The 26,346-nt window shown below is 40.8% G+C and overlaps 1 protein-coding gene and 1 long non-coding RNA gene across 7 annotated transcripts in view; one reads left to right on the plus strand and one right to left on the minus strand.

Annotated features, from left to right (window-relative positions):
• PKP4 (plakophilin 4) overlaps nucleotides 1-26,346 on the minus strand; it is a 92,446-nt gene that overhangs the window by 9,349 nt on the left and 56,751 nt on the right. For 4 of the 5 annotated variants that reach the window (XR_010610806.1, XM_065671176.1, XM_065671174.1 and 1 more), the window contains 10 exons: nucleotides 25,603-25,734; nucleotides 25,256-25,446; nucleotides 23,855-24,413; nucleotides 21,605-21,796; nucleotides 19,838-20,054; nucleotides 17,032-17,164; nucleotides 14,220-14,433; nucleotides 2,350-2,533; nucleotides 696-813; nucleotides 11-202 (listed from right to left, as the gene is read on the minus strand). Coding sequence is in view for 4 of the 5 variants with exons in the window: in XM_065671176.1 (XP_065527248.1) it covers nucleotides 11-202; nucleotides 696-813; nucleotides 2,350-2,533; nucleotides 14,220-14,433; nucleotides 17,032-17,164; nucleotides 19,838-20,054; nucleotides 21,605-21,796; nucleotides 23,855-24,413; nucleotides 25,256-25,446; nucleotides 25,603-25,734 (2,132 nt within the window). In the remaining variant the exon portion in view is untranslated. The remainder of the gene's footprint in view (nucleotides 1-10; nucleotides 203-695; nucleotides 814-2,349; nucleotides 2,534-14,219; nucleotides 14,434-17,031; nucleotides 17,165-19,837; nucleotides 20,055-21,604; nucleotides 21,797-23,854; nucleotides 24,414-25,255; nucleotides 25,447-25,602; nucleotides 25,735-26,346) is intronic. The other variant, XM_065671175.1, reaches the window with a different exon arrangement.
• Nucleotides 64-21,823, plus strand: LOC136010258 (uncharacterized). Of its 2 annotated transcripts, XR_010610808.1 has the most exons (5): nucleotides 64-160; nucleotides 8,039-8,154; nucleotides 8,677-8,789; nucleotides 9,788-9,974; nucleotides 21,525-21,823. It is a non-coding gene; the product is annotated as an uncharacterized LOC136010258 (long non-coding RNA). The 2 variants fall into 2 exon arrangements; XR_010610807.1 differs by lacking the exon at nucleotides 21,525-21,823 and having other exon boundaries at nucleotides 9,788-10,607.

The raw sequence follows: 26,346 nt of genomic DNA on the forward strand, positions 1-26,346 counted from the left end.
AACAGCAAACCTGATCCTCCTGTGAAGTTTTTTTTTTCTTCTTCTTTTTTTTTCCCCAGCAGCTGGGCTCTGCATCTTTGCTAGGTGATTCTTTTCCTAACAAGTCATCCAGTTCATTGATTCCTAGCAGACGTGCCTGAGGTACCTCCAGTTCCAAACGGTAAGAAAGGTTTCTCAAGGTACACACACAATTTTCCACTGTCTGAAGCCAAATCAGAAATGTGTCGTGTCATGAGTTACTTACTTACATAGTGGTAAAGCAAACCAAAGAAATTAAGTAGAGGTGAAAAGGCATTTGGAGCACAAGCATTAAATTCCTGTTCTGCGCCTTGGGCATTGCTTTGTCTGTTTCTCTGAGAAAACTCCAATCTCTCTCCTGATAGTCTCAAATTATGAGAATATTTATAGCAGTTATCTCTCTACTACAGTGGCTTATTTTTCAGTATTCTGAAAATGAAAAGCACAAGAGCTTCTTATTAAAGAATGAATACTTCAACACTGATGAAACTGAAAAGCCTAGAACAAGTTACATTGTTGTGCAGCAGAATTTGATTGTGCATCAGAAAACTGGGAAAGAAAACCAGCTGAGCTAAGCACATCACAGTACTCAGTTATACTACACAACTCCCAAAATACCCTGTTCGACACAGGATTAGTTTAGCACTAAGAATTGCTTAGATGAAACGTGCACACACCTTGCTGTCATAATCTGACGTGTTCACACATGTGTGGATCACGTATAGCAGTGAATCAACCAGCCCTTCACAGGACCTCATCTGTTTCCGGGCTTCTTCACCGGCCGAGCTGAGATTCCTGAAGGGTTGAAGTGATAAAGGACCACAGTGTGTTCACAGATAGACATACACACAATCATCTTATTAGACAGTTTGCAGAAGGTTTTCATACTGCTAATTGATAACTGAAGTTAAAAGCAAACACAGCATTTTATGCAGGAACCCCTCTCCCATAGACTTGTCCATTCCAAAAGCCCTCTGGTTGTACAAGCCCGTATCTATTGTTTCTGTGTGCTGCAGAATGGATTGCTGAGCTTGTCTGTGTCCAAAATACCCTCTTATTGCCTCTTTCGTAAACTGAATTCCCAAAAATTCTCTTTTCAGATATTTCAGGTTTACCTGTTATTATTCTGAATGCTTTTCTTTTCCTTCTTACTGCTGTTTGAGAAATCCACAAAGGGAATGGTCAAACACTCTTTACCAATTTGCATGCATATGCAAACATAGTTATTTAAATGTATAAAATGACTAAGAATCGCCAAATGCACTTTTCCCTAGATCGTATTCATAATCTCTATACACAAAATTGCAGTAATTAACAGTGGCAAAGTGCAATGTTCAGAATTAAACAAACAAATCCCAACCAAAATGTCACAACTAGCCATTACATCTCTTAATTACTAACTTTGTACTTTTCATATTTTTATAATATAGAATCATAGAATCATAGAATAGGGTTGGAAAGGACCTTAAGATCATCAAGTTCCAACCCCCCTGCCATGGGCAGGGACACCTCACACTAAACCATGTCACACAAGGCTCTGTCCAACCTGGCCTTGAACACCACCAGCGATGGAGCATTCACAACCTCCTTGGGCAACCCATTCCAGTGCCTCACCACCCTTAGAGTAAAGAACTTCTTCCTTATACCCAATCTAAACTTCCCCAGTTTAAGTTTTAACCCGTTACCCCTTGTCCTATCACTACAGTCCCTAATGAAGAGTCCCTCCCCAGCTTGAAGTCTCCACGCAGCCTTCTCTTCTCCAGGCTGAACAGCCCCAACTTGCTCAGCCTGCCTTCATACAGGAGGTGCTCCAGTCCCCTGATCATCCTCGTGGCCCTCCTCTGGACTTGTTCCAGCAGTTCCATGTCCTTTTTATGCTGAGGACACCAGAACTGCACACAATACTCCAAGTGAGGTCTCACAAGAGCAGAGTAGAGGGGCAGGATCACCTCCTTCAACCTCCTGGTCACGCTCCTTTTGATGCAGCCCAGGATACGGTTGGCTTTCTGGGCTGCGAGCGCACACTGAAGCTGGCTCATGTTCATTTTCTCATCTACCAGCACCCCCAAGTCCTTCTCCGCAGGGCTGCTCTGAATCTCTTCCCTGCCCAACCTGTAGCTGTGCCTGGGATTGCTCTGACCAAGGTGTAGGACCTTGCACTTGAAGAAATGCACATATGGAAAAAAAGACCCCCAAACCTAAAGCAAAAACTGCCTAAACAATAAAAGCATATGTAATTTATAGAATTCAACAACTCTTGTTTTAAAAATTACAAAAAAGACTGCTGGACAACATTACTCTGTAAAAGGGTCTGGTAGAACAGCAAGTTACCTCAGGCATCCAGTAGTGTTGCGCAGAACTAGGGAAGTCTGAAATTTAATTTTATGGTCGTCATCAAAGGAAGAGCTGTTCCATCCAGAATGAGGCACTATCACAGTGTTCGTTAGTGTTGACAGAGCATCCCTAATGATTGTCATCTTTACTGCATCGCATGAAGACAAATTCCAGAGAACCCCTTAAGAGAAGATTTCCATAGCAGTAATGTCAGAAAGGATGTGGCAAACAAAGCAACACCAACAGCTTAAAAGACACAAGTTTAAACAGAAGAAAGATAATTTACCCGTGCAAGACCAAAGGAAACACAATTAGTCTGCAATGCATCTAATATTATTCCAACGTTATTGGTCAATAAGTGGTCAGCAAAACTGCCATTAAAAGATTTGCTTTATAGACTGAAATAAGTATTTATGAACTTCAGAATAACCCTAATAGATCAGCATCTAGGTGTCCCACAGTACTGAGAAGGAAACATACTTATCAGTTAGTAGATACTCTTTTCTTAAAAAAACCTCCTGAGCCGAAGCACACAGTGGCTGACAGGAGATGTTCCCTTTCACAAGGTACAGCTCCTTCTGCTACCTGACAGGAGAGGGACATCCCCACTCTGCTCCAAGAGCCCAGAGGAATATTCCCCACACACACACAACTCATCTGATTTGCAGAACACCTTTCATCTTCTGAAACACATATACCTTGAACTCACTCTATCTCTCCAATGCTCATACCCATCTTAGATATCTCACAATCAATCCCATAATGACTCCCTGTAAGGGGAAGAAAAAATCCATCTTTTTTTTGCAGTATGTCAGGCAATGTGCCAGAGCAGCACCATCTGGTATAAACATGCCATAGCAAACACATCACAGGTCACTAATGGATTTGCCAGATTAATTCAGCACAAAACTTCATTTAAAACAAAAAATGAGAATTACGTAGTCATTTAGTACTGAGTTCTATTGATGGCTGTCATCTATATGTGTATTTGTGGGTGTGCAGCATAGTCACTGTGGCAGGAGTGGCATGGGGTGCCAGAGACACTGCTTCCTGAGTATGCCTGGCAGGAGTGGCACCATGCACCACCAGCTGGTTCCTCTCCCAGAGAGAATTCCAGTGTAGGAGAGATACGAATATTTACATGAACAGAAAAATATCTCTGAAGAGAGCAGCTGCTGGTAAGCTTCCTGTAACTGGTCATATGGATGTTACAACTGGGGACCATCAGCAGTATGCTCCTGACCTAGAGCGGCGCGTGGAGGAGGTCACGGCTGAACTACCACTGCTCTGGTAAGAGGAACGGGTCACGCTTTATACTCAGGCCCTTCAGTGGAAGAGCAGCTACATCTCAATAATAAAACCACTCCTTACAGATTGCCACTGAAACTGCATGCCCCCTGCGAGCGTCTAACTTGATCCCTAGTGGTACTTTCTTTTGTTGCCTCATTAGTTCTAGCAGTTGGCAGTCTGAGATAAGAAGACATTTATCACAAGAGATAAGGCATTTTCTGAACTCTTCATCTTACTGAAAAAAAAGGCATGAACATCTGCCCTCCAAAGGGTGAGTCTTCAAAAACCCCGTAGGAAAGAGGTTTGGGAGAGGGAAGAAACAATAATTATCCTGATTTATATGAAACTTAAAGAGTTTAAAGTTATAAGCTAGTATTTAAAAAGGAACATGGAAGAGGTTTCACAATATTCTTGAGAGAGAGACTGTTTACACTGGAAATCTGTAAAGGGAAGGAGTTAACAGCTAAAAGAAAGGTCCTAAGAATTCAAGAAGCAAGAAGAAACCAAATGTATGGACATAATGGCTGAAAGATCATCCATGTTTTGCAAACATGAGGCCTTGTGAAAGAAATTCTGAAAAGTGACAAAGAAGGTAGGTTGGCAGATGAGTGGCAGCCATGAAAGAGTTTTCAGTAAAGGTCTCAAGTGTGTGACATGGCATGATTCTAGATCAGGCAGAACCTGGAAAGCCAGAGTCCAGACAGGAATCACAGAATAGTTAGGGTTGGAAAGGACCTCAAGATCATCTACTTCCAACCCCCCTGCCATTGGCAGGGACACCTCACACTAAAAGGAAGAATGAAAATGAAAATGGAGAATGAGTGTGTATGGTTTTGGTTTGCTTTTTTCCCTCTCCCAGTGATAAACATGGAGAGAACGGCCTGCACCAGTATGACTGCTTTGTCATGTCATATGCCTGGAATAGCAGATACTGAACTGCAGAGCTGAACGTACCAGAGTTCGTGTGAAAATACGACCGAAACTTACTTCCTGGAAACTACAGCCAGAAGTCTAGCGTCATTCACATTCACCTATTAGCCAAATGAAACTTCTGTTGATCTTTTATCCCCAGGTAGGGAGCTATAGTTCCCTACCCTGCATGTTTTTCTAACATGACTTTCAGTATGAGATCTGGCATAAATTAGCAGCAGAAGTGCATATGCAAGTGATATGCTAAATGCAGCATTTAGTCATCTTTTTCATCATGAAACACAGCTTAGAGTTGTCTAAATTCTTTCCAGGTATTCATCTTACACTAATATTCTCCACACATACAATAATTTACTAACAGTAAAGTAGTCCAGTTGCATACACAACAAAACCCATTAAACAGCAGTTCCACAACAGCCCAATATAATTGCTACACAGTTTTCAATTTGACCCCATCTTGAACATTTAGTTTCTTCAGAAATAAATCAGAAGGAGGACAAGACGGTAAATGCTACAGAAGTTAACAAACTGGAAGTTTATACAACAGCAAAAGTTTTTAATACAGCTGTGCAACAATAAGGAAAATATTTGCATGAAACATCCATTTTCTCTTCAGCACAACAACGAAGGGGGGCTCCATGGGGAGATATATGCATGAGATTTATCACTGTTTTGATTTCTAGTTATGACACAGGCAGCCTAAGTACTTAATGTGTCACAGTGATTCCTGGTGATTCTCCCCTGTGCTAACTTAACACACACAGCTAACTCGAATGTCTGGATGAGGACTGTGGTTGCAGACTAGCCTTCCTTGAATAATGGAACCTTCTTCAGTGACTTACCTACCCAGGAGACAGACTTCTTGGCAATTAGGGAAAGACTGTACAGTGAATTCCCACAAGAGGCAAAACACCCTCACAAGCCTTTCTGCTGCCTTTTCTAAATCCAAGGCACATTTACTTGTCTGTGGTTGCTTCACTGGACAGCAGGATGAGCCCAAGCTTTGAGATGGAACTGTTCTGTTCATTCCCTTACACTGACCTCCCCAAATTTAGCTAAAAACCTTAAAAAAAGTGTTATTTATGATTTGTAACTCCAGTGCCTGTACAGCAAGACTTCCAGTAATGAAAAATAATTGATCACAAACAGGGAAATAGAAAAAAATCACAAAAGCACTCTTTAAAATTGCTGTGGAGGGTTTCTTCTTAAAAGTTTTGAGTGATTCTCAAAAGTTGTTTATGGCTTCACCAAACTTTGTATCTCATTACATTTACACACTCCAAATAAGCTTAAGCTTACTTATTCTTTAACAGTTTGATTATATAAAGCAAGCTATTTCAAATATACATCCAATTTCACACCATCAATCTCCTGGGTGACTGTATGCCCTCTCTGAAGAAGGGTACTTCATGGGTACCTAACAGGGAGAAATCCAAATGCTTCACTGGCCTATAGCTTTACATTTTGAAACCGTATTTAGAATCATAGAATAGGGCTGGAAAAGACCTTAAGATCATCAAGTTCCAACCCCCCTGCCATGGGCAGGGACACCTCACACTAAACCATGTCACCCAAGGCTCTGCCCAACCTGGCCTTGAAGACCACCAGGGATGGAGCATTCACAGCTTCCTTGGGCAACCCATTCCAGTGCCTCACCACCCTCACAGTAAAGAACTTCCTCCTTATACCCAATCTAAACTTCCCCTGTTTAAGTTTGAACCCGTTACCCCTTGTCCTATCACTACAGTCCCTAATGAAGAGTCCCTCTCCAGCATCCTTATAGGCCCCCCTCAGATACTGGAAGATATTTCATGCAGACTGTGATGCTAACTAGAAATTAGATCTCACCTAAACCTCCTCCTCACCCCCAAGCATTTGTTGTTAAAGCAAGTTATGCAAGAGAAAGTCTATTTTAAGTCTCAGACTACTATGAGTTACCCAGCACCTACAGGAAAACAGCATGCTCGATTTAGTGATCTAGCTCTAAAAATATTACTGTATGGTTATTCAGACCGTGGTAAAGCTCTCAGCCTTGCTAAGTATGACTGCCTCTAAATATTTACTGGCTGACCTACAGCTTGTGAAAAAGCTGGAGTGGCTGGGTGCTGCCGGAAATGCCGAGGCAGCAGACAGTGACACACTCCATAGCTGGGTGTTGGAGACCAGACCTGTAAGGGACATGGCCTGCCCCACTGTGCCTTCAGAGGAATGCTCTAGCCCAGATGCTTCTTAAGAAATTGGGGGAGAATAGGCAGCAGCATCTTCCTGTCATACCCGGGCCCAATGGCAAAGGCCAAAAACACCAGCTAGAGGACCTCCCTGAACTTGATCCCTCCAAGAAGCCTCCCCAAATATTAACTCATCCATGAGGATTAGCCTGGGAGTGTTTGAAGAGCATATCATTAGAGTTCCACCAAGTAACTATGTCAAAATTTGCCCAGAAGCTCAACTCTCAAGGAGGCAGCTTCATTAAATGATTATTTATTGCCCCTGTGTTCATTGTGTGAAGCAAAAGTTCTCACCAGAACTCTCTCACTGTTTCTTTATTTGGGAGACATCTTCAGTTACTTATTTTGCAAACTAGAATCACACAGCCCTTTTGTTGTACATTAAAAATGAGAGTACAATCTGATTATTTGTAGAGTGATTATTTTAAGAGAATTTGGACCAAATATAGTGCTTATTAGCAATCAGCCCTGACTGTAAAGGCAGTTATAATTTGGGAAGTTTCCATGCAAAGATAAGGAAAACAGCGGTAGGAGCTGGTACAAACTGTATTAAAGTAAGTTCTAAGAGACTTCTGAGGTTACAGTATCATTTTGTATGTGATTTACATAACAGTGCCTTTTTACTCCTCATTGTAGTGGAGGCACACTAAACCCAAGTATTGAACTGTTACAGAATCATCTGCCGAGTCGAAAGAGACAGTGTGAAACCACAGGTCGAATTTCCAAAGAAGTATTTCTTGACGGCTATTTGCTGCTCTTCCATCATTTCCATTCAACACTCAAACAACTCTGTATAGCACGAGGACTGCTATGCCCATTTACCTGTGTAAGCAGATCTCTATTGTCCCTAGCATCCCCGAGGTTGGAAGGAGAGGAACTTCTGTTCCCTCCTAACAGTACACTTTAGGTTGTATATAATTCAACTGACTGCTTCAGCTGGCCTCATGTTTCCTGCATAGTCTGTCAATGTACTACAAAACACAGCAGAAAAAATGACAAACCACTGTTGGCGCTTGACATTGCCTAGGGAAGAGGAAAACCAGAGGAGAGCAGGCTGCAGTTCAGAAGAGTCAGCATTACCAAGCATGGATAATTCTTAATGAAGGAGGGAAATCAGCAGGAACAGTGCCAGGGGACAAAAATAATCAGTAAGCTTTGCAGGAGCTGAAGGTGCCATGTGAAACTGCTTCTGTCGTTCTAATCCAAGTGGGTCTTTCTGTTTTCTTCTTTTTGATCAGGGGTTCCCTGCCCTGTCTTTGCCTGAAATTCTGCCCCTCTCAGCTCTCTGAGATGACCATGCTAAAACAACATTTCTGTGAACACTGTCCAAAATGACTCCTCCCAGAAAACTGAAGTAAGTAGCATGATAGAGTTGAGCCTCAGCTCCATACGAATTTGCAGTTGCCATTGTTGACAAAACTGCTTTGATATTAGCCATGGCTGCACATTTTTGTCATAATTCATTTTAGACAAGACAATTTACCCTGATGTTTGCATTTAAAGAGACAGGGAACACAAAAATCCTTAGCAAACACAAATACCCATCTCCAAAGTTTTAGCCAGGCATTTTAACTGATCAGATCCTAAGAAAAATAATGAAAACAACATTTCAGGAACAGGTCTGTCCTGCCAAAACCAAAGAGACTATACAGGTCACATTAAGTATTACCTGGTACAGAAAAAACCCCACATGTCCGGCTCTTGAATGAAATATTCTAGTGTAAATACTAAAAAATAATGAAAACATGTAACCCTGATTTAACCGTAGATAAAATACTTCTAGGGCAATGAGATGTACACATGTGACACAATGAAATACATGCACTCTATCAAGCAATTTAAACTGCTCTGATGAGACAATCTTTTTTTCCTCTAGAGGCTGAATGGGACTGAAAAAAACCCTATGACATTTAAGACCACGTGGGAAGATAAAAACAGGATAAAAATGATGAAAACAGAGAAACAGGCCAGGCAGAGGTATAATTTAAGGTTAGCAATGTACACCTTCTGTAAGACTGGGTCCCAAGAAAGTCAACATAAAACTCCTAATAGCTTTAATAAAAGAATCTTTATGGGAAGTATATAGGTTTATGCACTAGAAATTAAAATTAGCAAAAATTCAGAGACTTTAGCTTGGAGTACAGACAGAGCTAACTTAAACGATTCATCTGACTAAGCAGAAGTCAGCCACTGTACTATGGGGAGTTGTGGGGGCTCAGCTATTCGTGGTACCCTGGCAGTACCAGTGGCAAAGAACCTTGTTTCTCCTCTGCATCCAGCCACGTTTTTTTCATGCTTCATTTTGGTTTTGAATCTTCACATTTTAATCCAGGTTCTTAAGACCCTGGACAAGCTTACTGCAGTGAACTGTGCTGCCACTGCTTATAGCAGGTAGGTGTTAACCCAATATTAAGAGCTCTTCAGCAGCTGCACCAGCTTGGAGGCACACTGCTGACCATGGATGATTGCATGTTACCACTGCAGATTTTACACAGGTGACTGCAGAGCACTTTGGGTTGTGTATGTAGTAGAATTGAGGTAAATAAAATAGTAACATGAAAGTTCTGAAAGGAAACTGTATCCACTTCACAAAGTGCTTAGTCAGCAAATTTGTGTGGGATCTGCAGCTGCTTCTGTACCTTCTCCAAACGTAAGTCAAGTTGCCCAAGAACAGCAGAACCCTGGATCCCTTTTCCAAAAACACACAAGCAACACCGCAGTGTTAACCGCTGCCAGAACGCAATCTCTCACAAAGATGACACTGTGTATACAAAAGATGGTGCTGCTAGACAGAGAACAGCATTCCTCAACTGAACTAGCTGCACTAGTACCAATCTGCAGAAATAAACTATGAAGAGTAGCCAGCACCATCAATGACAACCTCTTTGCCCTGTAAGGACAGGGCTTCACCACAGATCTTACCACAGAGCTAAGCTGTGATTAATTGCTGCTGGAATTGGTGCTCATTCTTCCTTCCTTTTTTCCAGCTATGAAATCTTGCGACTCCCCCACATCCAGCCCTGTCGCTTGCCTGACTTTTCAGGGAGGAATCCTGACAGAAAACCAGCCACTCCAGAGTGGGTCAGGGGTGTTCCTGTGGGGAGGGCACGGCTGGTGGCTCCTCCCTGCTGCTGAAGATCTGATGGAAATCAAGGAGCTACTCAACTGAGTGACGTAAGCATCTGACCCGCTTTCTCTGCAACACTTGTGGCCATAGAGTACACACCAGTGTTTCTCACATTTTAATGTATTAAAGGGCTATTTATGAAGGTCTCTTGAAAGTAGACTCAGTTGCTAGAAACCACACCTGGGTTCAAGAACATGCACGTTTTGATTCCTACATCACAGTTTTCTGCTGTATAAGCCTTCAAAGACAGAAAAGCCTGAAATTCAGAGCCTGATTCCATGCTGTGCTGACTGCAATGCAGGAACCAGATACCACAAACAGGTGCACACGCTGCATGTCACCCACTGGGAATGGAGTTCTTGTGCACAGCCACAAAGGCCCCAGCAACATTTCTGCTACCTAGTGCTGAAGCTGTGCTGGAATGTGAAACAAAGCATCCTCAGAAAGCACTGCTGCTGTTATCTAATGAAACGTGTTCTGGTGTCCTCAACATAAGAAGGACATGGAACTGTTGGAACAAGTCCAGAGGAGGGCCACGAGGATGATCAGGGGACTGGAGCACCTCCCGTATGAAGACAGGCTGAGAAAGTTGGGGCTGTTCAGCCTGGAGAAGAGAAGGCTGCGTGGGGACCTCATAGCAGCCTTCCAGTACCTAAAGGGGGCCTATAAGGATGCTGGGGAGGGACTCTTCATTAGGGACTGTAGTGACAGGACAAGGGGTAACAGGTTAAAACTTAAACAGGGGAAGCTTAGATTGGATATAAGGAAGAAGTTCTTTACTCTAAGGGTGGTGAAGCACTGGAATGGGTTGCCCAAGGAGGTTGTGAGTGCTCCATCCCTGGTGGTGTTCAAGGCCAGGCTGGACAGAGCCTTGGGTGACATGGTTAGGTGGGAGTTATCCCTGCCCATGGCAGGGAGGTTGGAACTGGATGATCTGAAGGTCCTTTCCAGCCCTAACTTTTCTATGATTCTATGATTCTATGTTGCAATGACCAAAACCAGTTTTCTTCTAAGGGCTCTCTGCTGCAGAGCACAGGACACGTGGCTGCCATTGGGCTACAGCACAGCACCACAGCCTGCTGGGGCAGCTCAATGAAGGGGTATCCTCAGTCCAACTTCTGAAGACTTTTTTTTGTTCTTTTACTTTTTTTCTAAGATTGCTTCATTTTTATATGATTATGAAAAGTGATTTAGCACATTTTATTTTCTGACTAATCTATAGCCATCAAGATTATGCTTCCCTCATAAAACATTCTTGTGGTTTTGCAATTATGTTTCCTGTATTTTTTAATGTAACTTTCTATTCAGTTTCCACTTCATTATCTCCCTGCATTTCAATCTCTCATAATTAAACAGAGACCCCAGTATGCCTCCTGTTTTCTACCTCCTCTAAAATATACTCATGCAATTAAACCCTCCCCCCAGTACTGTAGCTTTTCAAACTCATCATAGTTCATCTTTAGGGCATGTTCCCATATTGTTTGAGGTTAGAGGATTGCTTTTGACTAAACAATTCCTCAAACATTTTATATAAATGAGTTTATGTTGAAACTATCTATACAGACTGCAAGAAGCTTGTTACTCTAATTTCACTTATCTGGGATAATGAAGTTTTCATCTGTCCAGCTGCATACTGACGACCTGGATGAGGGAACTGAGTGTACCCTCAGCAAGTTCGCTGATGACACAAAACTGGGAGGAGTGGCTGACACACCAGAGGACTGTGCTGCCATTCAGCGAGACCTGGACAGGCTGGAGAGTTGGGCGGGGAGAAACTTGATGAAATTCAACAAGGGCAAGTGTAGAGTCTTGCATCTGGGGAAGAACAACCCCATGTACCAGTACAGGTTGGGGGTTGACCTGCTGGAAAGTAGTGAAGGGGAAAGGGACCTGGGGGTCCTGGTGGATAGGAGGATGACCATGAGCCAGCAATGTGCTCTTGTGGCCAAGAAGGCAAATGGCATCTTAGGGTGCATTAGAAAGGGAGTGGTCAGTAGGTCAAGAGAGGTTCTCCTCCCCCTCTACTCAGCCTTGGTGAGGCCGCATCTGGAATATTGCGTCCAGTTCTGGGCCCCTCTGTTCAAGAAGGACAGGGAATTGCTTGAAGGAGTCCAGCGCAGAGCCACAAAGATGATTAAGGAAGTGGAACATCTCCCTTATGAGGAGAGGCTGAGGGAGCTGGGTCTCTTTAGCTTGGAGAAGAGGAGACTGAGGGGTGACCTCATCAATGTTTACAAATATGTAAAGGGTGGGTGTCAGGATGATGGAGCTAGGCTTTTTTCAGTGATATCCAGTGATAGGACAAGGGGCAATGGGTGTAAACTGGAGCATAGGAAGTTCCACGTTAACATCAGGAAGAACTTCTTTACTGTAAGAGTGACAGAGCACTGGAACAGGTTGCCCAGGGGGGTTGTGGAGTCTCCTACACTGGAGATATTCAAGGCCCGCCTGGACAAGTTCCTGTGTGATGTACTGTAGGTTACCCTGCTCTTGCAGGGGGGTTGGACTAGATGATCTTTTGAGGTCCCTTCCAACCCTTGGGATTCTGTGATTCTGTGAACTGTGTGAATTTCCCTGGCAGTGCCATCAGAGATACCTGTTATTATTCAAAGGCAACTGATACTTCTAATAACAAACGTAATTTGTTTAGTACGGAAGAAAGACCATCCTCAGGAAAAGGAAAAGCACTGTACTTCATTCCAAAATGTTACACTGGAAAATCCATTTTACATGAAAAAATATAAACATACAAAAGCAGTAATAAATAGTGCCAATTTTAAACTTTCAGACGTATGGTGTTTCTGGTCATGTAGAGTGACACTAATTTCCCTGTATTTACATTACCTTAATCTGTGAATAGAGTGAACCGAGTGTGGTTTGCTAGTATTAGTCCTGACATAGGTGGAGTTTTCTAATCATTAAAGTAGTAATCACTGGACCTTTTCTGCTTCTTTATATTGCTATTTACAGAAAGCATTTAAAATTCCCTAAGCTCCAAAAGCCTGCTGTGGATTCTTCTCAAAAGTCCAGCATGACAGAAGTCAACGGCACTGACTTAACCAGAAGACAATTAGGTCAAAACTTTTCTTTTTTGTAGCTGGTTAAAAAAAATGAAAAATGCGAGTGAGAGTTCAAAAGTGAAGTAGTCAGCTTTAATTAAAAATAAATACTGTGCTTGTTTGAAAAATCTTTTTACTTACAAGTAGAATCATAGAATCCTTTAGGTTGGAAATTACCTTTAAGATCATCAAGTCCAACTGCTAGCCCAGCACTGCCATTATCTTAATGCTTGCTTATGTGGAAAATACTTAAGGAAAATAGCCTGCACATGAACTTGAACTTAAATGCTTTGGCTACCTTCTGCGCAGAGTTCTTTCTCTACTTAATAGCTTTTCTAAACAAGGAAATGACTTGGAAAGGCTCCCAGCGCTACTTCTGACTTGAGCACCGTTGTGCAGCTTTGCTTAGTAGGTAAGCAGCTGAGCTTCACAGCTTAACAAAATCAAATGAGGGAGCTACTAAAACTTGAAAGAGGAACTGTTTAAAGAAAGTAAAAATACTCGTTTTTTTCTATCCTCTCATTTTAAATCCCCTACAACCTACATAGACAAATCACTCCCACAGAGAGAATAAGAGACAGAAGATGTAAGCAGTACCCAGCAAATCCACCTTGTTTTGATGGAAATGGAATTCCTTCATGTGTTAGAACTGCAAATAATTTATTTCTGCACTTTAAGTCCACAGCAAGTGCCAAGTAGGTTCATGGCTTATAAACTTAATCTGTTACCTTGTACTCAAGAGACTGGGAGTATCTACACAGTCACTTTTTAGGGCTCTACAAGCAGGCTGTGCACTGGTAAGCTTCTGTAATTTGCATACTTGTCATTTTCTGCCTGTACACATTTACATAGTTTGGGTCCATCTTAGGAATTCTGCAAGACCTTATTGAAAACTTTTGTCAGCAGCTTGTAATAAATCAGGTGTTAGCAGTCAATAAAGAAATGCGTATCTAAGACCTAGGACCTAGCTGTGTACGTAGGAGAGTCACACCAGGGCAAAAACCTACCCTGAGCAGAGCTTTAGTGCAGCTACCTCAAGATTCACTTCTCTCAGTGAATCTGTACATCCATGTTTCTACTTCAACTGTTAGTGATTTTGTATTCACAGAAAATACCAGTGCACGAACAGAAAAGCAGTCAGCACACTCAATTCCAGTCTCTTACCAGTTTATTCCAGACTTCAGAAAAATAATCTGTGTTTAAGGTCTCTGCTTGTTTCTTTTCAAAACTTACCTGTTACGAGCTCTTTTACTTCAGCATCGACAGATTTTCTCAACAACCGCAGAAGGGCAGGTATCCCACCAACATTCTTCATCGCTATTTTGTTTTCATCAGTAGACTTCCCATAAACAAGGTTTCTCAGTGCACCACAAGCATTCTTCTGAACTTCCAGGACTCTGTGATCCAAAAGATCAACGAGGTGCTTGATTCCTCCCAGCCTGCATACCTAGAAAACATAATATTGGAATCATCAGCACCCACTGCTTCTACCCATTTCATGCTCAGATTTAAAAGGCTCTTATTTTTATAAAACCCAACACATTACAGTCTGCTTCAAGAAGAAAAACTGTTGGTAAACCTTAATCCCTTGGTTGTTGCATTGCACTGCAAACCCTCGGGAACACTCACATCCTCACTGAAAAGGCTGGCAGAGATTTTTAGTCATTTGCTGTGCTCAGAGAAAAATGCTTACTGATAAAAGTTTTGCTTCCCAATAATGCTGGTTTTTAAGTCATTTCCTATACTTCAGAATATCTTTTTAGGGAATACTGGAAATACGAAGTTGCAAAGATTAAAATGCTGACTGTTACGCTTAAGCACACACACAAACCAGTTCAAATTAGCATCTATAGTCACTCCTGTTGGCGTATCTGAAATTCTTTTTAAAAAGAAGATCTACTCTGCAGAAATTCCCTAAACCAAAAAGAACTGTTTATGTTGTTTGCTTTAAGCAGGTTAGTTGCATTTATTCTTTGTTCTATATATCTTTAAAACAAAAAGAAAACCAAAAACATGGTGTTTCGAGATCTAATTTCCATGTAGGACTTTTCTTTGTTCAGGATATTTTTTAATGATAAAAGATTAAGGTATTTTAGAATTCTGTAATATTTACTAAATAAAATATATTTTAAAGAGAGAACTACATGGCATTATTTACAAGATTAACACAATTTTCAATAAAAAATAACCACCAAAAGTTACCAAAGTATTTTTTATGAACCTTCTAAAAAAGTCTGAGCTATTCAGCAATATAGATTGATCTATTCTAACCTAGGATTATTTCAACACAGCACAGTAACTTTTGTGCCATACAATCTGTAGAACGTGCCTGAGGGAGGTGGCACAAGGTCTGCAGCATGAGGAGGGGACCCTGTGGTGAGGAAAAGGAGACACACCATCATTCCTGAATGCTTGGCTTACACAGGACGTGGCTCTGGCCAAACAGCCAGCAGAGATGTAAAACGTTACTGTCCTAAGGGTTCTCTAATCCAGCACTAATGCACTTTGAGAGGCCTCTTTTCTATTTTAACCTGTGCAATAACTGGTCTGGCAGCCACAAGGCTATTTGAAATACACTGATGTGAATGTGTTTCCATGGATTTTTGGCTTTTAAAATTCAGTGTCTTTTATTGGTCATAACAACGAAAACAAAATTATTCTCAATGAAAACATAAAATGATTTAGCTAAATCTCAGTTCAGTTGATACTTTAGAAAACAGAATCTTCTATTATATTATTGAAAACGTCCCGAGTATCAAGATGGTCAATGTCTTTACTTACACCTTAAAACAACAAAAACGAAGAGGCTTGGAAAAACCAACTGAACTGGTCTATGACCAACACCAGATCTGATTTTTACCTGCCAAATCACCTCCTGAGTAACAGAAATAAAATGAAAGACTGATGACTTGGAGATTCTTAGACCACTATTTAAAGCGTGTGTTTTTCAAAAGGAACTCTGTATTTACATGCCTAGATGTATGTGCTCTAAGTTACGTACCAGGGGATACCTAGTTTGGCACTGATCAGTGAGAGAAGCCACTGCTACACCAAAAGCCACCAGGAATCTCTACCTAAAGGCATTCAGTGGACCTTAAGCTTAAAGTTATTCACCTGGCAAGATTTCTGTAGTAGGAGATGAGTATTACCTTATAGGTTATTTATTTGGCACAAACTACATTGAAAGCAGATACTGCAAGATGCTATAAAAAAGTAATTTAAGGGTTGTTCTTTTTCAAGGCAAACAGGTTTTATTTCCATTACTAAATAATGAAGAAAAAAAGTTACAAGGGGAGTTAAACCTCCCCCTTGTACATCAATGCAGCACATCAGACACTGCATCTGCCCTACGCGTCCATGGTATGGATACAAGTCACAAATGACAAAGCAGCTGTATCATTTTTTTCAATCTGTACTCAAACCGTGATGGGATAGTTTTGTATATATAATTCAGAATAAAACCGGAATAGAAATCCATTCTTAAGATTTGAATTTTGCTGCATCCTTGGCAGCGGTTTCTGCTTTGAACAGGCATTTTGGTTTCTAAGTTAAAAATAAATAATAAATATATATATATATAAAAAAAATCAGAATTCTTGTAAAATGATACATTCACAAACTAGTATATCAGTATTGTATTAGTATTTACAGGTAGACCTTCATTACCTGGAAGTGTCATTCATTCATTCCTTGCAGTTTCACAGCTAATTTAAAGATTCCACCCCCCCAAAACCCAGTTTCTTACGCTTACACCTTCAGGTTTTACCAGTGCAGGCACTCTAGGCCGTTTTGCTAGATTTTCAGCACCCTTAATAGCCTGGCTATTGATCTAAATTGATCTAGTCTTTACCACATCATTAAAATAATGAAGTTAAATCATGCATGAAAAGACAAAAGCAGTCCTCAAATAAAGCTTTACTGACTTTGGCAATAAAATAACAACCCCTTCCTATTCCAAATAGTTTCTTGTGCTGGCTCCTGCTCTGAAAGGACCATGATTGCGGCTTCCCTATCATCCCAGACATCATCGTGAACTGCACAGTACCTCCGTTTTCACTTTGTTGTCCCCAAAGCACAGGTGCTGGAGGTAGGCAGCTGCATTCGCCTGGACTGACGGGAACTGGTGCTGAAGCATGTGGATGACTTCAGGCAGTTCTGGATCTCGCCAAGCAAACTCCCTTCATTAGATGAACACATTCAGGAGAAGGTGTTAGTTACAAATGTATGCTTATTTGCCAAGTAGAATTACTAGAGCATCTCAAGTGTTTTTCAACAATTCTGATTTTGTTCTGGAGTATTAGGGTGTCCTGGGTTCAGCAGTAGCAGTCATTTGTCTCCTTCTTAGGGAGCAGGGTAGAGGAAAGGGGAGGAGTGAGTGAGCGGCTGCATGGTTCTGGGTTGCTAGCTGGGCTTAAACCGTGACACAAGGCTATGAGGGAAACCAGATATATTAATTATGAGTCACATCACCCTTTAGTCTTCCAATTGGAAAAGGACACTTTACATCCAATATTCTTCAGTTACCTTGGTTGTCAATCAAGGGGAATATAAACATACACACTTGAGTATACCAACTCAAACACTGCAACCTGCATAATCCTCCCAACACTTAAATATACAGCAAACACCCACTAAACCATGCTGCTCAGGGGCATCTCTTCCATGCAGCATTTCTCCCACCCCGTGCCTCGGTGCTCAACATTCTTGCCAGTCTGAAGTCAATTATAGTTCAACAAAGGCTGCAGAGCCTGAAATTTCATCATCATGGTCAGGTGCAGGAAGTCTGCATAATTTGAGTTATTCAGGGCTTATAAACTTAAAATCATTAAAAGCAAATCTCCTTCATTAAACAATGATTTTGCGCAGACAAATCCTGGAAAAGTCATGAAACTCAGCTGTGCCAAATTCACGGATTTAGAAATCGGCTCATTAATATTTGCTGTGCTTCCTTCCTTCCATAAAGGGAGATTAAGGAGGAAGGAAAAAAAAAAAAAGAAAAAAGAAAGGAAAAGTAGTATCTAAGTTTTCCCATGCTCAAAAATCCAAGCAAATGAAAAATTATATCCCAAGAACAGTGTCTGGGGAGCTCTTCAAAGGCTAATGCCCAGCCAGTTGGGTCTCCCCAGGATTCTGTCACCAGAATGGGAAAAGTCATGTGCCTATGGCAAACTGTTCCACAACTTAAGAGGCTCATGTCTGCATACTGAAGACTAGAACTCCTTAGGGAAAACTGCCTTTCTAAGAAGACTATCCACTTTCTGAATGTTCCCTTGCTCTCACTCTGGAGTGAGGCATTTTAGCAGCCCAGGCTGAGGCACCTGTAACACTCACCCAAGCTCTGCAACAGCATGTTATGCTGATCAGAAACTGTAACAGATTAAAACGTAATGTAAAACTAGTGTGCTGGGAAATTACAAGGTAAGAAGGTGCATCAGCAATGAGAACTGAGGCAGAATTTCTCTGCAGTTTTTTTGCTGTGAACGTGGGGCAACCCTACCATAAGTAACTGCTCTTGTAAGCCAGGCCTGAACAGACCAGCCAGAGCTAGCAAGCATTATTACTTAGATTACCTCAACTGGATTATCCAATTAACACTGTTTAAATGAATGTACCATTCAGTTAAATGAAATCAATCCAGTCCCTCAATATCTATTAAAACCCCCTGAAATATATTATTTTTTACTAACAAACAACAAAATCTATTAAAACCCGTGCTTTCATTTTTTTTTTTTTTTGACTCAGAAGTATAGAGGGAAACTAGAAAATAACTGAACCAGACCATGAGCCTTCTGTAAGGTGGGGAGCTGGGAGGATTCTGGTGTCTGACTATCACTATTAGCCGTTTGTTTCAAAGGTTATTTGGTGCACTGCTGTTTCCCTATGAAGACTCCTGAGGCACTGCTGGTGCCCATATCCTCCAGACCAAGATACTCTGCGCTCAGCTCTCTCTGAGCTTGTGGAGTGGGCCAGGGGCTTCCATGACCGAGGAGCATCTGAGTGCTGTCCCCACGAGCCAGCAGGCTGCAGATGACAGGAATTTCTAGCAAACACTGGCCCGCACTGAAGATAAGCAGCACCGTATATCCCTCCAACCTCTGCGTGGATCAGGGTTTAATACTTGCATATTAAAATACAAGGTTTCAATGAACAGTGTCTCTAGTAAACTGTCATGATAATATTAGACTCGTCGTAGAATACAGAATAGCTTGGGTTAGAAGGGACCTTCAAAAGTCATCTAGTCCAGCCCCACTCCAATGAGCAAGGACATCTTCAACTAGATCAAGTTGTCACATGCCCATGCTGTGTACATACATTTGCAACTTCAAACTAGTAAAAATATTAATGTGCATTCACTTTCAAGATGGCACATTTATATATAATTTTTAAACTTACATAGCTTTGAAATGTAAGCAGGCTGCTCATGAAAACTTCATTCAAATAAATTCGGTATGTACTTTTGAGTTTTCAAGCCCTGATTCGCATTCCCATAAAGAGAAAACTCACTAATACCACAGGTTGCTCTGTAGAATTACTCAAAAATACTTGAAATACAGCAGTCAACTCTCATGAAATTTATAACTATTTCCTATAACTTCTAGAAGAAAATAAACACGGAAGGAAGATGTAATAATAACTTATATGCATGAAAGTTGCTCTTTCTTACTCTAACAGGTAGACTGCATTTAATTACTTTGGCTATGAAAGCATAGATCTTAGTGTCTACATTAGTCATGCCTATTTAAACAATATAAAACCGGAATATGCCCAACAAATGCCACATATATTCAAGGAATGTACTAAAAAGCTTATTATGGAAAATATGTGATCCTTGAAAGCATGAATGGACTTGCCTGGGGTCCTTCTGAATGCTGTCAATGGATGGAGATCGCGTGGTCCCATCATCGGCAGGCGTTGCATGCTGCAGCCTGTTGTAACTGGGCTCTGACAGTCGATACTGCACTGACCTGTAGGGTTCCGCATAGGTGGCTGTCGTGTTCAGAGCGTAATTATTTCTTTGGTATGTGAGTGTGCTACGCTGACTGGATGATCTCTGCAGATTTCCGACCCCTAGTATAAAATCAGTATTAAAAACCAAACTAGGTAACAAATGTCTATGGAAGAGAAGAGGCAATGAGTGGTCAAAAGTGTAAGCAAAAAAGGAAAGAATCAGTCTTAAAACTGTGTACTGTGTTCAACACTGAAAGCTATTGCATTACTCTGTGTCCCAGGGAAGAGAGAGGTTAGTTACAGAACTAAAGTTTGGTGGAATCAAACTTATTCTTCAGCTTGCCTCAACAAGTATTTGAATACAAATTGCACCATCAAGCAGAAATCATGATGAAAAATGTTTTCAAGGCTTATAATAAAATTTAGTTACTAACAGTAATGTCAATTTGCCAACTGTACCAAAAAGGAAGAAAAAGTCAACAACAATATATAGAGTTTAGATGGTATTTTCCTTTTCCTAACTCCATGCACATTTTCCCTGACAAGAAGTAACAAGAGGAAGATTTCAAAGATTAAGCTGGTCATTTCAAAAGCAGCAGCGTGCATCTTCCTCACTTAACAGAGCTGTTGTGATGTCTTTTGTTCTTCTAAGATAACTGATATTAGGTAGACAACTAAGCAGAGAATTTCAGTTCCTAGTTATATTTCCTCATTGGCCCATCCTGACAAACTTAATTTGTCTACTGTAAGTTGTAGAAGACCAGAGAATTGCAAAAACTGTAGCCTCCTTCAACACTGCGTACACTTAGTGTTTCTGTTACAGCAAAAAACATTAAAAAGCAACTTCCAAATGTGTGAAAATGTCACACACGAACTGGACATTTCTCTATAAATATTTCTAGAGAGTTACTTGGCTAAATCTCTCTAATACCTTGGGAGGTTTTGGAAATTACTCCAATATACAAATTACTGATCAACCATAAAGAATGAACTGCACTGCAGTACCTAGTGCATGTCTTGTCACAGGCAGTCAGTTCTAGTACTACTCTAACACCTACACACTTTGTAATACAAGAGGCGAAATTCTATGAAATACTATAGAAATATTTCAGTCTCAGTATGCAGCCTTCAGATGTAGCACCTTAACATGATCCTTTGCTGAGAAGTTGGGCAAAACCAGTATTTTTACTGTGAAAGTCGCAGGAGGTACTTTAAGTGTGCAAGCTATCATTTTACTGGTAAGTAATAAACTGAAAAATATAAGAAAATAAAAAAGAAGAAACTTGATTTGTAAGAAAACATTGCACAAAGAATGCAAGAGGAAGCGATGCATTTTGTGTGTCATGAAATACACTTTCATCAGCTGTACCTGAGTGCATGGTGTCAAACACAAAATATTCTGCCCCTAAGCTGACACTGATACATAGCCCCAGGTAGTTCTTGCGAACACCACAAATGCATTTCAATTCCTGCTGGTTATTTTCAGTCCTTCAAGCCTAGTTTCTGCTTCCATTAATTTATAACACCTGGCTTTTCCTTCTGAATTGGAATTACATATCCGTATCATATATGTTCTCCTATGTGCCATAGGTTCCAGAAAACTCCAGTGAGCAAATCAAGTACAACTTTGGACACAGTCACCAGAGGAGTTGTGGAAGCCCTTTACCCACCTGACCCTGTTCGATACAAGGCTGACTGGGATCCCTGGTGGAGCTCAATCGTTCCGTGATTTGGACTGCGGTACACGGGACTGTAGTAAGTTCTGCCTTCGTAGATAGGAGTGATGTGCAAATCAGGAGATACAGCTGATCGTAACTCTTGTCCTAGCTGGCTGTGTTGGCTAGCATATGAACTCCTCAGGCCTGAAACCAAGAAGAGGAAGATACGTACATGGCCTATATAAATTAAAAATAATAAAGCTGTCATGCTTGAAGCTTTCTTTTAGCCAACATAACACTCAAAGATTAACTGGCAAAGAAGCATTTCCTTGATGGAAAGTTTTGTCCGTACACTGAGAACATTTAAGTTTTCCAACTCAAATTTTCTGGTAGCATTTATAGTTGAAAGTCTTAAACATACAGAGTAAAAGGCAAGTCAGCGTGTGTGGTTCACAGCTTCAGCCATGACAAGGTAAGCTGGGAACCCAAGAGAAATTCAGCTGTGAAACAGGCACAGCCTAAAGGGGGCCATCATCCTGAAAATGAAGCAATATATAGCAGTAAGAGCAAAAGTCTTCTCAGTGGTGGCAGCACCATCCCTTCCCAAACTAACTCCAGGTCCTTCTACTCTTGGCATTCTTCATTTATTCTGTGATTTCACCAGTTCCATTCATTTACTTAAATTCTTCAGAGTGAAGATGACCAAACATAACTTCCCTTTGTATTACAGGAGGTGTGACAATCACATACATCCCACCTGTTCTCAGTCCAGCATTCCTCAGGCATCCTCTCCTAGACCGCTAACCTATCTTTTTCAATCTTACAACATAATTTATTGTCATCTTTCTTACCTAAAATTATATGCAGAGTTTATCTACAACATCAAGTCATAAATTGTTAACATAGTTAGCAAATACGTACGTAACATATGGATAGCATGGCCAAGGCAAATGCATTTTTAAATGTTTAGTCATGCATAAATTCAGTTAGGGCATAAAGCCAGCAAAATCCTGGGTTTACAAGATATTAAAAAAACCTATTCAATAAAATTAATACTGGTTTGCCCACTGTGGCACTACCGTTGTAGGCACTACCACTTTAGCGGCTATCAAAGCAATGAGATATCGTAAGTGAATTATGTAAAGGTAATGAAATGGTGGAAATTCTGGAACAACTTCAGAAGACAAGTAGTGATGTGTAACCAAATGTATCCTGTATTTGAGTATTCCCCGCCCCAGGATCACAGACCAGCTCTATCACAGTGTCTGCAAGAAAACCCATGGGGTGCAAAGTGGCAGCTGGACTGACACTTCCCAGTTGATGGTGTCATGTCCTGGGAAAACGCTCATCTTGTTATCATTGCAGTTTTCGCAGAACATGCATATAGTGACACTCTTCCCAGAGTCTATAACCACAGAAGAGGACCTGACCATACACACATCCTCTCCTTCAGCTTACCGAGCAGGGAAGAGTTCTGAATGACACTAAAGGCTGCTATGATACTGGCCCTCCCCACATTCAAACTTCCTCTCAGAAAACTGGTCATACACAAATTGAGTTTAAGATTTCAGGTGTTATATTGAACTGCAGTATGAGAGTTGAACAGAAAAAACAGACATCTTAGTCTGTTCAGAGGAGCACAAGGTCTAACTGCAAAAATCACCTTGTCTGAGCTACTTTAGATAAGGTCAGAACAAACCCAATAATGCAGACAGAACTTAAAATGTAAAGTAACTGCACCTTTACAAGAACTGCCTCTACCTTTTAGGGCTTTATTTTAAGCTAATATTACAAAGGTTACCCCTAAATTTAATTGAAGTGAGGTAGAAATATTAAGGGAAAAAAGACTAAAATTCAGTGGTACTAAGTAACATATTCTAAAAAAGAACTAGATGTAAGACTAGTTCCAGCCCAGTATCTTTCTTTTGTGTATAACCTGCACATAAATTTAAATGTACTTTATCTTCAAAAACACTGTAATGTCTCTGTTTGGATAACTCAGTTTCACTTAGCTTCTTCAAACATGAAATCTAATTTAACATAGCAATGTAGTAATGAAAGAGAAAGAGAGTATTCACAGGGAACTTACGGTCTGATTGATACATTGTGTTTGACATCAGTATTTACAGATGATTTGATGCATACTCCACAACTATGTCGTAGTGGTACAATGCTTCATCCATAAATTGATTACTATATTAAGGGTTTTCTAGTTGTAGTTTTGTACCAAGTTTTAAGCTGTGTCTTTACCTTTTTACTAACCTGTAAGGCTGTCTGGCCGTGGAGGGACCATTCTCTCATATATATCATACTGCTGTCCATATTGTTCAATATCATGGATTGTTCTTTGCAGTGTTGTTCCCAAATGCTGTGGAACTGCAGTCATGCCAGAACGCTTTGGGGAGGAAGATCCCAGCTGAGTTTGGGATGGAGAAGCTACTCTGGTTTGTACATCAGTAAGGGCAAGAGGAGAGCCGACTCTGGCCGATGTTTGGTACTGGGAAGTCCCACCGTTCGGATTTGCCGTCTGTCTGGATGTAATCGACCCAATTCGCCGCACAGCTGTTGGGGAGGCAGGTCTCTGTGCGGCATAAGGGGATGCTGCCCGCTGTACTGGCAGAGTAGTGGATGAATACACGTGAGAAGCAATGGATCTTTGCTCAGTAACTGATGGAGAACCATAGCCGCTACCCAGAGACGTTCGTAGTGACCCCCGTGAAGGGGAAACACCCGTGCTGACCATGTAAGAGGGAGACTGTGCTCTGGATGGGACTGAACTGACACGTCTCATGACTCGGTTGGTAGCAATGCTTACTGAAGGCTGTTTGAAAACAAAACTATGTATTAGTTCTATCTTTTAGGACATGAAGTAGATTCTTTTCTCCCATAAGACAGAGAAGTCAACAGGAAACACACACAATTTAACAATATATACAAGCAGCTGAAGAGTAGCTTTTACTGTAAACGTAATTCCTTCAAGTTTTCCTATAACTTTTTTTCTAACTAGGATTTCTTAAAATATAAAAAGGCAATTTTATAATTAAAAAGAATAAAAATCTGTTACTCATTCTTATTTGGCTTTCCATGTTAAAATGTGCCTATGCTTTCTGTCCTTGCTACTTTACCACTCTGGAAATTCAGGAACAGTTATACAAAGAGTTCTAGTATATGCTAATAAAGCTCTGTCAGTTACTGACTCACTAACATTCTGATTAAAGAAAAAGGAGGAGAAAAAAGCCAGAAACAGTAGAAGGGGCAGAAATAAAAATATCACCTTCCTTTAAGCACTATCTTTACATGCAGGCTACATTCTCAGAGGTTTTCTCCAGTATCACAACTGAATTTCAAGTGAGTGATACTTTCTTGATATTACACTAGCAGTGTACTCTGCAGTCAGGAGTCCTGAGAAGTGTCACTTCATTTCAGCTGCAGTGAATGAACCAGATCACATACATGCTGTTGTCAGCAAAGAAGTCTCTTGTCTGCTGCAAGCCATTGCTGCTTTTTAACCAGTGAAGGTGTTAAATGAAAATGTAATGTAGTAACATTCATTCCAGTCTACACAAAGGTAGGCCCAGCTATACACTACTTGCTGCAATACAGACAGGGTGCAGAGAGAGAGAGAGAGAGAGCGATTGAGAGAGTGGACTATTTTGAGCATACCTGCACAGATGTCTGCCCTTCAGCTCGCGAGCTCCTCACCAAATGGTTGTTAGTGGTTCCAATAAGGGAATGCTGCTGTCTGTTTTCTGATTTGCTCAGGTTTTGGCTGTTATGGAAACTGCTTGCTTCCTGGTAGCCACTGTCAGAGTAAGAATTCATTTGTGTTGAACTTCTTGAGTTACCTACAGACCCTGTAGGTAGGAAGCCAGTGTAAGAATAAAAACTTCAAGCAACTTCACAAAAATAAAATGCTATATAACTTTTACTTTTTGCATTCATAATTGCATTACATTTTCATACAGTCAATACCAAAATATATTCTAGTATTTAAAGTGCACACAACAGACCCTCACTTTCATGGAGAGATGTCTGCTCCGGTGAGTAGAGGTTCCCTTGCTCTGGTTCTGTCCTAATATCATAGGCATTGGTGTGAATGCTCTCTGACACTTGGGGTTTGTTTACAGTGGTGGTTGGAGGATCTGAAAGAATAAATTCACTTAGGTAAATCCAATCTTTCATATGCAAGTTTCCTGCAAGCTCAATCATAGTGATTTTCTCACACATACTAACAAAGAACTCACTTGCAACATGAACAGAGTCTACTGGTAGACAGGTATCATCTGCCAAACTCAATGGAAAGAACGTGGATACTAAGATCTGAGAATCATGTTTCCTTTAGTTTTGATGCAGTTCTACAATTTCTGCAGTTCTAATTTTTCAAATACATGTTCCAACCTCCTTTAATGAAAAATGTGATTAAGTACTTTGCAGAGTAGAAACACCGTGCAACTGTACTGTAGTACCCAAATAGTTATCACTTGTCTTAGGTGTCTTTAACCCAAAGAGCTTCGTAAGTGAAAGGCTGAGTTGAATTTCATCTGTTTATCTCCAGAAGCTGCTGCAAGTTTTATACATGTTTTACTTCATATACTACTATTCAGATGTTTACTTATTAACAACTCTTAAGCTAACTTTAGTTCTAAGAATATTAGCTGAACTTTACAGCAAAGGAAGTGTCATCATACAAAGAAAAAACACCGAAGAAGACATCACACTGCCATTATGAAGAAAGGCAAAAAACGGACATAGAT

Source organism: Lathamus discolor, chromosome 3, assembly GCF_037157495.1.
Source record: "Lathamus discolor isolate bLatDis1 chromosome 3, bLatDis1.hap1, whole genome shotgun sequence".
Taxonomy (NCBI): domain Eukaryota; kingdom Metazoa; phylum Chordata; class Aves; order Psittaciformes; family Psittacidae; genus Lathamus; species Lathamus discolor.